The 12,066-nt window shown below is 50.9% G+C and overlaps 2 protein-coding genes across 2 annotated transcripts; one reads left to right on the top strand and one right to left on the bottom strand.

The window, feature by feature from the left end:
• The first annotated feature begins 3,667 nt into the window (after positions 1-3,667).
• Positions 3,668-6,609, top strand: LOC109751424 (laccase-15-like). Its single transcript, XM_020310314.1, has 6 exons — positions 3,668-3,763; positions 3,863-4,014; positions 4,147-4,385; positions 4,502-4,621; positions 4,797-5,831; positions 6,473-6,609. Exons 1-6 carry the CDS (start codon positions 3,677-3,679, stop codon positions 6,607-6,609), a joined length of 1,770 nt encoding a protein of 589 aa, XP_020165903.1. The 5' UTR covers positions 3,668-3,676.
• Positions 6,610-10,013: 3,404 nt separating this feature from the next.
• On the bottom strand, positions 10,014-11,850 carry LOC109751414 (cytochrome P450 76M5). The gene has a single exon (XM_020310306.3). It carries the CDS (start codon positions 11,783-11,785, stop codon positions 10,277-10,279), a length of 1,509 nt encoding a protein of 502 aa, XP_020165895.1. The 5' UTR covers positions 11,786-11,850; the 3' UTR covers positions 10,014-10,276.
• Positions 11,851-12,066: the final 216 nt, after the last annotated feature.

Here is a 12,066-nt window from a genome sequence, read left to right as displayed (position 1 = left end):
GGTGCACTACGGGTATCTCCGAAAGTGTCTATTGGGTTGGCTCGGATCGAGACTGGGATTTGTCACTCCGTATGACGGAGAGGTATCTCTGGGCCCGCTCGGTAATGCATCATCATAATGAGCTCAATGTGACTAAGGGGTTAGCCACGGGATCATGCATTACGATACGAGTAAAGTGACTTGCCGGTAATGAGATTGAACAAGGTATTGGGATACCGACGATCGAATCTCGGGCAACTAACGTACCGATTGACAAAGGGAATTGTATACGGGATTGATTGAATCCTCGACATCGTGGTTCATCCGATGAGATCATCGTGGAACATGTGGGAGCCAACATGGGTATCTAGATCCCACTGTTGGTTATTGACCGGAGAGGCGTCTCGGTCATGTCTGCATGTCTCCCGAACCCGTAGGGTCTACACACTTAAGGTTCGGTGACGCTAGGGTTGTAGAGATATTAGTATGCGGAAACCCGAAAGTTGTTCGGAGTCTCGGATGAGATCCCGGACGTCACGAGGAGTTCCGGAATGGTCCGGAGGTGAAGAATTATATATAGGAAGTCCAGTTTCGGGGGTTATCGGTATTGTACCGGGACCACCGGAAGGGTCCCCGGGGTCCACCGGGTGGGGCCACCTATCCCGGAGGGCCCCATGGGCTGAAGTGGGAGGGGAACCAGCCCCTAGTGGGCTGCCCCATGGGCCTCCCCCTGCGCCTAGGGTTGGAAACCCTGGGGGTGGGGGGCGCCCCACCTGACTTGGGGGGGGGGGGGGGAGTTTCCCCCCTTGGCCGCCCCCCCCCCATAGATGGGATCCCAGGGCCGGCGCCCCCCCCCCCATAGATGGGATCCCAGGGCCGCCCCCCCTAGGGGGCCTATATAAAGGGGGGAGGGAGGGCTGCTGTACCCTAGCCCCTGGCGCCTCCCTCTCCCTCCCGTGACACCTCTCTCTCCCGCTTGTGCTTGGCGAAGCCGTGCCGGGATCCCCGCTACTTCCACCACCACGCCGTCGTGCTGCTGGGTCTCCATCAACCTCTCCTTCCCCCTTGCTGGATCAAGAAGGAGGAGATGTCGCTGCTCCGTACGTGTGTTGAACGCGGAGGTGCCGTCCGTTCGGCGCTCGGTCATCGGTGATTTGGATCACGACAAGTACGACTCCATCAACCCCGTTCACTTGAACGCTTCCGCTCGCTATCTACAAGGGTATGTAGATGCACTCCTTTCCCCTCGTTTCTAGTAAACTCCATAGATGGATCTTGGTGATGCGTAGAAAATTTTAAAATTCTGCAACGATCCCCAACAGGTAGAGCTTCACAAGCCAGCGAAGCTCGCCAACTGTCGAGTCCGACCCCAGGCCTCGATAGTTCCAGCAAATGATACTCATTGCGTCTGGCGGGGCTGCGCCGCCGCCGCCGGATCCGCCGATCGAGAGACTGGTGTGCGTTGTTTCTTGTTTGATTCTGTATCAGTGATCTGCTCCACACCATAAGAAGCAGCTTGAGGGTCCGTCGCCCAAACCAGAGCTAAAGCATTGGCATTGGTCGGCTCCGGGCCATAGACCAAAGCCGGGGCAGGTGACTTCGCCGATTTCCTCTTTTGCCCAGATGTATCAATCTTATCCTGACCGCCGGAGAAAAGCTCCCTGTTCGTGGCCCCAGTCCTTCCTCTGCCTCGCCCACACGAAGAGGGTGCATGACTACGCCCTCTTCCAGCCCGTTTGAGAGGAGAGGAGACCTCACCCTCGGCCGCGGCAGAGCCAACAGGAGCAGCAGCCCTAGCGTGACCTGAGGGGGCCGAAAGAGCGCCGCCTGCCTTGTCATCAGTCCCAGCAAATGAAGAAGCAGTAGAAGACTTCGATCCACCGGACTTTTTGTGGCCGTCCTCCAGGAACAGATCTTCTTGGCCGCATATAACTGATGTTGTTTGTGGGGATTGTGATATGAATGCATACACCCTTTCTTCTGTGGTGGTTGTAGAAATTGCCATGTCATGTGGATAAAACATGGTAGCACTTGAATAAAAATGAAGGGATACACACTTGAATTAGAATAACTCATGTAGAAATTCCCATGGCCAATACAATGTCAAAACTGCCACGTCCTGAGTTTTACCATGGATGTTTATTATGAAGTTGCCACACTGTTCAGTTTCACCCATAAAAATTGTCATGTTCTTAAATTTGTTCTCTAAAGAGCATATTTTTCAGCTAATCCGAAAACCCTAAATCTGCCATGGCAATAAGTTCACATCTTTTCCATGGCATTTTTATCCCCATGGCAATTTATATAATTTGTTTCTTATAGAATAAGTAATATGTTTCTTATAGTATGATGGCATTTTTACAAAATTTTGGTTGTGGTCACATGGCAATTTTTTTGTAAGTGATATGTTGCGATGGAAATGGGTTTGCCGTTGAACTCCGATAAACAATGCTTTTTTTGTCCGGCGATGCTAAGTTGATTCGATGACTTGCGTGTTGCTGATTGTGTTTACGTAGCGTTGCATGGCTTGTATGGTTTTGAGAGTTCGGATATAAAGGACGAGAGGGTGGAAGCCACCAAATAAAGCGTGCCCAGTCAGTGCCCGCGTTTGAGGGCCTCAATTTGCAACCTGCGCATGTAGATGGTCTAACACTCCGCTTCAGGCCCCAAGCAAGGGCCAGAAAGCGTTGTCTTCCTGTTCCAGTCGCTAGTTGATCTGCTCGTCGGGCTAGCAGTGCCGCCTACAAAGTCATGGTGCATGTACAGTAATCGAGCGTGCATACACGGCCACGTAAGCCTAGAGTTGTACCGGTCAACATCTAGACGCAGCCCGCTGGAACTTGAGAGCTAACCACACGAGCTTGTCGTGCTTAGGCAAAGAAAGAAATTTTCAAGCATCAGCCAACACGTATGCGGCTGAACACGACTAGTTGAAACTTGTTTTGGCATTGTTAGCAAGGGGACGAGAGGAGAAGATGGAGAATTCAAATGGCATGCATCATCAGCTGATCCTTGTCTTCCAAGCAAAATCACGTCACATTATGGTCTTTGCTAATACACTTTCGCTCGTTTAGTATAACTGTTTTCAGCTGTATGTGAACGCTCCATGAGATGCTTTTTCTCGGATTAAATTCCCTTTAATTTTGCTCAAGCAGGGACGAGCTGAGGAGACCAGAAATGGATTGGGGCTCAGCTCACACACTGCCTCCGTGTCGAAATATTTATCGCTGTTTACTAAGATGTTTTTTTCTATGTTTGCATAAATTTTTGAATAATACGAATGGTCAAACGTTGCAGGAAAAAGTCAATAGCGACAAATATTTCTATATGGAGTGGATATTGGACTAGCTGTCTAAAAAATTCAATGTATGTAAAAAGTCAGCAGTAAGAATATAAATTGATATTGATTAGGTATGGCACATGGTGAAAAAAAATTAAAGGAGATTAACTATACCTAGCGCCGATGGACCGCCACCGCCCGTTAATTTTTATTCTCCTCCATCCAATCTGATTGTCAGGTCAACAATTGCAGACGGCCGTTCAGTTCAGGTGTTTTATCCCCAGCTAGCAGCATCAACTTACCAACTTACCATAGTTATATATATATCATCAGGGCATGTGGCAATTCTTCCTAAACCGCAAGTAGTTTAACGACTAGCAGCAGACAGTTGTTACTTGTTCCCTGGCGAAGTTCTCCATGGCGCCCTCCAACCTCTGCATGGCCATCGTCGCCCTGGCCGCAGTTGCGGCAGCTGCCGCCGCCGCCGTCGAGCACACCTTTGTTGTGAGTTGAGACTATAGAGCGAGCAATGCGTGACAATCGATCGATCGATCGATTCATGCTTGATTTGTTCCAATATGATATGCCTGATGATATATATAGGTGAGCGAGATGAAGATGACGCACCTGTGCAACGAAACGCTGGTCACCGTGGTGAACGGGCAGCTCCCTGGCCCAGCGATCGAGGTCACCGAGGGAGACTCCCTCGCCGTCCATGTCGTCAACAAATCTCCCCACAACATAACAATCCATTGGTAATCAAATAATGACCAAGTATATATTTACACAGTGAACTGCACGCATAACCAATTCTGATCCTGCATTTCTCTTCTCTGAATAACTAAGTACTACTCGCTAATCATGTGCTTTGTGATGGATGCATGAAGGCATGGATTGAAGCAGCGGCTCAACTGCTGGGCCGACGGCGTGCCGATGATCACGCAGTGCCCTATCCGGCCCGGCCACAACTTCACATACCATCTCAACGTCACCGGGCAGGAAGGCACCCTGTGGTGGCACGCTCACGTCTCCTGCCTCCGGGCGAGCCTGCACGGCGCCTTCATCATCCGGCCGCGGCACGCCTACCCATTTCCGAAGCCCGACAAGGAGATCCCCATCGTTATAGGTTCTTCAAAGATTGTTCATATAGCAAATCCACTTCTTGCATGCAAATCAATTTGGCGTCGGTCGATGAGATTCTGATCGAGATCGAACTGGTGTGAATCATCTTGATCATGGCAGGTGAGTGGTGGAGCATCAACCTCGCACAGTTGGGCAAGAACATGGAGGATGGCTACTACGATGACACCTCCAGTGCAACCACGATCAATGGCAAGCTTGGAGATCTCTACAACTGCTCCGGTAATCATCTGTTTTTAGATAACATGCATGTATTCTGTGAAAAAATCGGAGCATGTCCACATGTCTAAAAATGTTACCCTATTTCTCTGATATAGTGAAAAATATCGGACCATGTCCATGTGTAATCTAAAGGTTATTACTTTATTTTATTTCTCTTTTGTTCATCAACGTGAAGGGGTTGTGGAAGATGGCTTGGTGCTGGACGTGGAGCCCGGCAAGACCTACCTGCTCCGCCTCCTCAACGCCGCGCTCTACTCCGAGTACTACGTCAAGATCGCCGGGCACGAGTTCACGGTGGTCGGCGCCGACGCCAACTACGTCCGCCCCTTCACCACGGACGTCGTCGCCATCGGCCCCGGCGAGACGGTGGACGCGCTTGTGGTCGCCAGCGCGATCCCCGGCAAGTACTACATGGTCGCCGTGGGTGGCCAGGCGCCCAAGCCCGACATCCAGATCCCCGCGACCCTGTCCAGAGCGACGGTGCGGTATGCGATCGGCGCCGGCAACGGTGACGAGGCGGCGCCGCCGGTGGCACCGGAGATGCCTGACCAGCACGACTTCATGGTGTCCTTCAACTTCCATGGCAACTTGAGCAGCCTGAACCGGACGGACTCGCCGCAGGTGCCGGCGACCGCTGATGAGAACCTGTTCGTCGTGCTCCGCATGGGCTCCATCTGCCGACAAGGTCGACTGTCTTGCAAGAGGAGCGGGAGCAAGGAGTCCATCATCGTGGAGACCATGAACAACGTGTCCTTCCAGCTCCCCGCCGCGGCGGCAGCCACGCCGCTGCTGGAGGAGCTCTACTACGACAACCGCCGCAACGGAACGGCCGGCGGCGGCGGCGGGCTTGACCAGCTGTACACGCTGCCGGACAGGCCGGCGAGGCCGTTCAACTACACGGACCGCGCCCTGATCCCGTGGGGCCCCAACGAGGCGTGGCTGGAGCCGACGGAGAAAGCGGCGGTGGCGCGGCGGTTCCGGCATGGCGCGGTGGTGGACATCGTGTTCCAGAACGCGGCGATGATGGACACCGACAACCACCCGATGCACCTGCACGGGCATGACATGTTCGTGCTCGCGCAGGGGCACGACAACTACGACGCGGTGAGGGACGTGGCGAGGTACAATCTCGTAGATCCGCCGCTCAGGAACACGGTTCTTGTCCCCAGGCTAGGGTGGGCTGCCGTCCGCTTCGTGGCCGACAATCCAGGTGCGTACCCAGGCATGGGCTTGTTCATCAGTTTGTCTACTAATTCATATCGTTTTCTAAGGATGTCACATCTAATCTCTCATAAATAATGCAGTAACAAGGAATAAATAATGCAGTAATAAGGAATAAATAATGCACATCTAAGTGAGTGAATCAAGCACAAAAAGAAAAAGAAAAAGAAATACCCACACGAATCTCAATGTAAGATCAATGACATAGAACTTAGATGTGCAATACTTATTGCACATCTAGATGTGCTTTAGCAAAACTGAAGAAAATAGACCAAAAAAAGGTGAACATCAGGTTTATGTCACATCTAGATGTGTCCAAAACAAACCCTTTGTTCATCCAGTCATTCCAATTTGTTTGTCATAAACTGTTTATTTGGGTTTCCTTGAGAATTTGGAAACTTTGAAACTATAGTTTATAAGGGCAACACAGGAAATCTGATATGAGAGAGAAAGAGAGAGAGAGAATTTTACTCCAATTTGTCTGTCTAGTCCCTATAAAAAATTTGACTTATTTGATCCATTGTTTCCTTGGTATATTCTAATGCATATAGTCATTGTTTTAGATATGAAGTGTGCAAGTTTTTCCCAAGGGATCTGATGCTTCTCCCTCTTATACATTTAATTTTATAGGGGTGTGGTACATGCATTGCCACTACGAGCTTCATGTGTCGATTGGAATGGCGGCTGTGTTCATCATAGAAGACGGGCCAACATTGGAATCAGCTCTTCCATCGCCGCCTGTAGATTTTCCGAAATGCAACCAATAGTCTAGCAGTGACTGGAAAAGGAGTGATATCTTGGACATTAATTAGCATTATATAGAAATGAGGTTGGCTTTGTATTATTTTTATAATAATTTAAACAAGGGGTAACAGTTTGATTCCATTGGCACAAGGGCTTCAATTTTACATTAACTGGAAAATACCCTACGCGTTGCTGCGGAAATTGATTGCAATATATTTCAGTGATTTGATTGTGTGAAGCTTCCATCGTTGAATAAATGCTATATGAACTAAAGATAAAAATAAATATTATATATTTTATTTGATTATTGTGTAGTCAGAAAATATTTTGAATATAAGTGGCATAACATAATGGTAAACTTTTTTCATGCATGTTGAGTGGACCTTTGATGAGGTGGCATGTGTGGTGAGGTGAAAGGTGTGCATGAGATAAACTAACAATGAAAAACTTTTTCTCATGCATGTAGTGGTGGGTCTTTGATGAGGTGGCATGTGTGCATGTTGAGATAAATAGGATAGTGGGGATCAACTTCTTATGTATATTCTGGCCTTAACTTCTTATGTATATAGGATTAGTAACAATATGATTTACCTCAGCATAAGGCTGATGTCATTTAATGATAAATGATGACATAATAATTGGTAATAACTTCCTTTTCTAGTAGATAAGAAATTAGTCTTATAGTTGCAAGGTGATGGACCTAGGTGAGGAAACATATAAAAGACGGTTTACAAACTTTTTAAAAACTGAAATGAAAACACATTATTATAATATACCAAAAGAAGCGAAGCAGTCAAAGCTCTGAGTTACAGTGTTGAAGGCTGAACGACCAGCTGTGTGAGGTTGGATAACATGGTTGTGCAGCAATTAGTTTTTTTGAACGAACGGGCACATATTGTGCCATTTCTATTAATTAGTTGTTGGTGCAATGTTTTGCCCTCTTGTGTTTTGAAGATTGTTGATAGAAACATGCATGGACTGATTTGTTTGCTAGTGCATGCTACGTCTTGAGCTTGCGTTGATTTTTACCTTGAAGAGGAAAGGGTGATGCAGCAAAGTAGAGATAAGTATGTTCCTCCATTAAGAACCAAGGTATCAATCCAGTAGAAGGCACAAGAAAGTCCCAACAAATGCACCTGCACAAACTAACAAACACTTGCACACAACGCGAAAAAGGGTTGTCAATCCCTTCACGGTCACTTGCAAGAGTGAGATCTAATAGAGATAGATATAAAAGATAAGTAAAATAGCAAAATAAAATAGACCTAAGCCTGAAATCGGTCACTTGCAAGAGTGAGATATAATAGAGATAGATATAAAAGATAAGTAAAAAGCAAAATAAAATTGGTTGTCAATCCCTTCACGGTCACTTGCAAGAGTGAGATCTAATTGAAATTGGTGAAGGTAGAAATCAAGAAAAAGCATCAAGTGTTGATGGTTGACAAGACCACTAGTTTCAAGAAAAAGGGTAAAGGAAAAGAAAGGGAACTTTAAGAAGAATGACAAGCAGGTTGCCACTCCTGTATATGCTTCAAGTGTTGAAGGAATGGACAGAGGCAGGCAAATTGCGCCGCCTACCAAAGGTTAAAGTTACTGTATTGAGAAATCTACATGGGTCATTACCATGTTGGGTTATGCTTGTAGATAGACATTCTAAAATCCCTCGGCAATGCCCATCATGTAATCAAAGTGTTGAGACCATAAGCATATTAGGTTTGAATGCAAGAAAGCCAGGGAGGTGTAGAATCAACTTGGAGTTGATGATGTTATCCGCAAAGCCTGTGCCCATTAGGGTGCTGGTGAATTGATTCTTGAATAGTTGATTTGCATCCCTATCGAAGAAGCTTTGGTTCTCGGTCAAGGAAGTTTTCCCATTAGGGTGCTGGTGAATTGATTCTTGAATAGTTGATTTGCACCCCTAACGAAGAAGCTTTGGTTCTCGGTCAAGGAATTTTTTGTGAGACTGTTGCGATTATACCTGGCCAAACCTCGGGCCGGGTCAGACTTCGGGTCGGGCCTAGCCAAGCCCGAGGCAGAAAACCTAGGCCCGGGCCTAGCCATTGGGCCTGGTTTTTGGGCCCAAGCCCGGTCCGAACGCGTAAAAGCCCACCGGGCCTTGGGCCGGGCCTCTTTAGAAAAGCGCAAAAATGAAGGCCCGGGCCTAGCCATCGGGCTCAAAATCTAGGCCCGAGCCCGGCCCGGGAGCAGCGTCGGGCCGGGCCTGATCGGGCTTTTTCGGGCCGGGACGGCCGGGCCGGGTTTCCCTTGGCTAGCACTAGTTGCAATGACAACCTGGTATTTGTTGTGGGAACACCACAAGCTGGTGCACGGGGACAAACTCAAGATGCTTCCCAAGTCCCCATGAGAGTGCTTACTAGCAATTACTTTCAGGCAAATTCACCGAAAGCTAGGCATCGGAGTGAAGTTTTGCTAGTTGCCGGCATCTTTTGTTTGTGTTAATGTTGGCTGTGTACATTCAAACTGTGCAGAGGCTAGATGTGTGCTCATAGTATTTATATCCTCTTGATGCTCCATTTAAACCAGTAAAATCTACCATTTATTGAAAAAAAAGTGAAGGGTGGTGAAAGCCCAATCAAAACTATGTTGGGAGAGGCCAGGGGTAAGTCGACTGAAAAATAAGTTAGGGTCAGTTGACCGTTTTCGGCCTTTAGATTGAGATCCAACAATGCATATGCCTTTTTCTATCCATGAATCGTTTCCTGTTCATCTTCTCCCCTGATCTCACCCAAGCCGACAGCTACCACCGGCTCTCCCTCAACCACCTCGCCGCCCCCCCCCCCCTCAACCTCCCCACACCGCCGGTCTTGCCACCGTTCCTGCCTATCCCTCTAGCCCCGGGGCTCGTTGGTTTTTTCTCCGGCAAACTTGCACCCCCCCCCCCCCCACACAGCACCAGCACCACCGTCGCCGTTCTTCCGCCCTGAGCGCCCCCCCCCCCCCCCCCCCCCCCCCGCGCGTGCTCGGGTGATGCGGCTGTTTGTTCCTTCCCTTCGGCGCCTCCTTTCTTCTAAGGAAAATCGACTGACCCAAATCAGATTTTCTGGCCGCGACTAGTGTTTAGCTATTGTGAACTATGTTAAACTGAATGTTGATGATGCTTGTGATGTTGATTCTCTGAAGGATGCGGTTGGTGCTGTGTTGCGAGATAGTAATGGAAGATTTCTTGCAGCGAGCAATAACAACATCAATTTCTGTGTTAATGCCTTATCAGCGGAGATGACAGCGCTAAGGTTCAGTGTGAATCTGGCCTAGACAATATGCGTTGGGGGATCAATCATAATACTATAGTTAACCGCACCAATGAATTTTGATGAAGAAAGTTACTCTCTCTATATCCCATAATATAAGAATATTTTTCAAACTTTGTTAGTTTGAAAAACGTTCTTATATTATGGGACGGAGGAAGTAGAGAATAACACACTTCACCAAATCTCGTAAGATCTAGCGCGATGTGATGTGCTATTAACCAACCTATCGATGAGGCAGTGGCGAGTGGCAGGCAATCCAAAGCGGCCACAGATTACCGACGCGACGCCTAAGGAATCAGGAATGTCTGGCTACTGAATTTTGATGAACAGCTAGTGTAGATAGAGCTCGTGATCGTCGACACTGTGTAAACCGGGCGCATCTCGTCCTCACGATTACAAGATAGGAATGCATGCATGATAGCTAGGTGATCACGACGGGGACGGCCCTGAGGGGCACGGCGAGCGTGTTGACGGTGGTGAACTTCTCGGCGACGTCAAGCTCGTCGGCCGACACGCCGTCCGGGAGCCGCCACTCGAGCGCGTGCAGCAGCGACGCCAGCACGAACGGCACGACCCGCTCCGCCATCGGCAGGCCCGGGCACAGCCGCCGGCCGGACCCGAACGGGATGAACTCGTAGTCCTTGCCCCGGAACTCCACCGCCGCCGCCTTATCCAGGAACCTCTCCGGCACGAACTCGTCGGGCCTCTCCCACGCCGCCGGGTCCCGCATGATCGCCCACACGTTGAAGACCACCGTGGCGACCCTGGGCACGGCGAAGCCACCGATCTCCACGCCGTCCTCCGCCGCCTGGTGCGGCAGCATGATCGGCGCCACCGGGTGCAGCCGCATCACCTCCTTCACCACGGCCTGCAGGTACGGCAGGCTCGCCGCGTCGGGCTCCTCGAGGGTGTCCGTGTCCTTGCCACCGAGGATGCCCTCCATCTCCGCGCGTGCCTTGGCCATGGCGCGCGGGTGTCGGAGCAGCTCGGCCATCGCCCACTCCACGGTGATGGCCATCGTGTCGGTCCCGGCCGCGAACACGTCGAACAGTATCACCGTCACCTTGCCGCGATCGATCTTGCCTGCGGAAACGAGCTCCAGCAGCGAGTCCAGGAAGTCGCCGTGCGCGTGCTCGCCCGTGGACGCCCGGGCATCTGCAAGACGGCGGTCGATTATGCCGTCAAGTATGCCAAATACCTTCTGGTAGCGCGCCCCCGCCCAGCGACGCCAGCCCTGCAGGTCCAGCGGCCGGAGGAAAGGGAAGATGTCGGAGACGTTGGGCTTGGCCAGCGCCGCGATGATGTCCTCCACGACCTCCCGCAGCCCGCTGGCGGACTCGCCGCCCACGTCCACCACGTCGACGGAGAAGAAGGCGCTGGACACGAGGTTCAGCACGCCGCCGTACACGGCCTGGCCGACGTCCACCTCCTCCCCCGCGTGGCGGCGGAAGTAACCCACCATGTCGCGCACCTTGCGCTCGCGCACGCCGCGCGCCGCGGCGAGGCCACGCGGTGAGAATATGTGCGAGGCCACGATGCCGCGCAGCGTCTTCCAGAGCGGGTCGGAGCTGGGCAGCCAGATCATGGACCGCCCGGAGTTACCGACCGCGTTGGCGGCGTCCGGGACCGCGCGCGCGGCCAGTTGGCGATCGTGCCTGGTGAAGGCCTCCCGCGCGGCGTCACGCGAGGAGACCACCACGGTGGTGACCAGGCCGAGCTTGAGCTTCATGACGGGGCCGTGGGCGCGGGCCAAGCGCGCCAGCGTGTGGTGCAGGTTGCCGCCTAGATCGAGCAGGTTGCCGAGGACCGGGAGCGGCGTCGGGCCCGGAGGCTGCCGGCCCCCGGTGCCCCCGCGGCGGGCTGCGCTGGTCAGGTAGTAGAGGAACGCGGCGGCGAGCGTCGCGCATAGCACCCATAGCTCGCTCTGCATTCCTACGTTGGTGTGTGATGACTGACTGTGTGGCTGAGTGAGTGATGCGTGTTGAGGCGGGAGAACGTTGCGTCCATGCATATATCGACGGCATAGAGCGCTGCTCCGTCGCCATTTGGCTGTTCCGTAGGATGTGAATTGACTACTGACATAAGATGGGTTTTTCTCCATCACACCACTTGTGCAAAAGTTTGCAAATCTCGAGCAGTTGACAATGATTTTCGTCGGTCTACCGGTGTCTTTCATTATGATCACAATCTAATTATTCTTCATATCTCTTT

Source organism: Aegilops tauschii, chromosome 6 (assembly GCF_002575655.3).
Source record: "Aegilops tauschii subsp. strangulata cultivar AL8/78 chromosome 6, Aet v6.0, whole genome shotgun sequence".
Classification (NCBI taxonomy): Eukaryota; Viridiplantae; Streptophyta; class Magnoliopsida; order Poales; family Poaceae; genus Aegilops; species Aegilops tauschii.
Note: the sequence above shows the minus strand (reverse complement) of the source record. Positions and strands in the feature narration are given on the sequence as shown.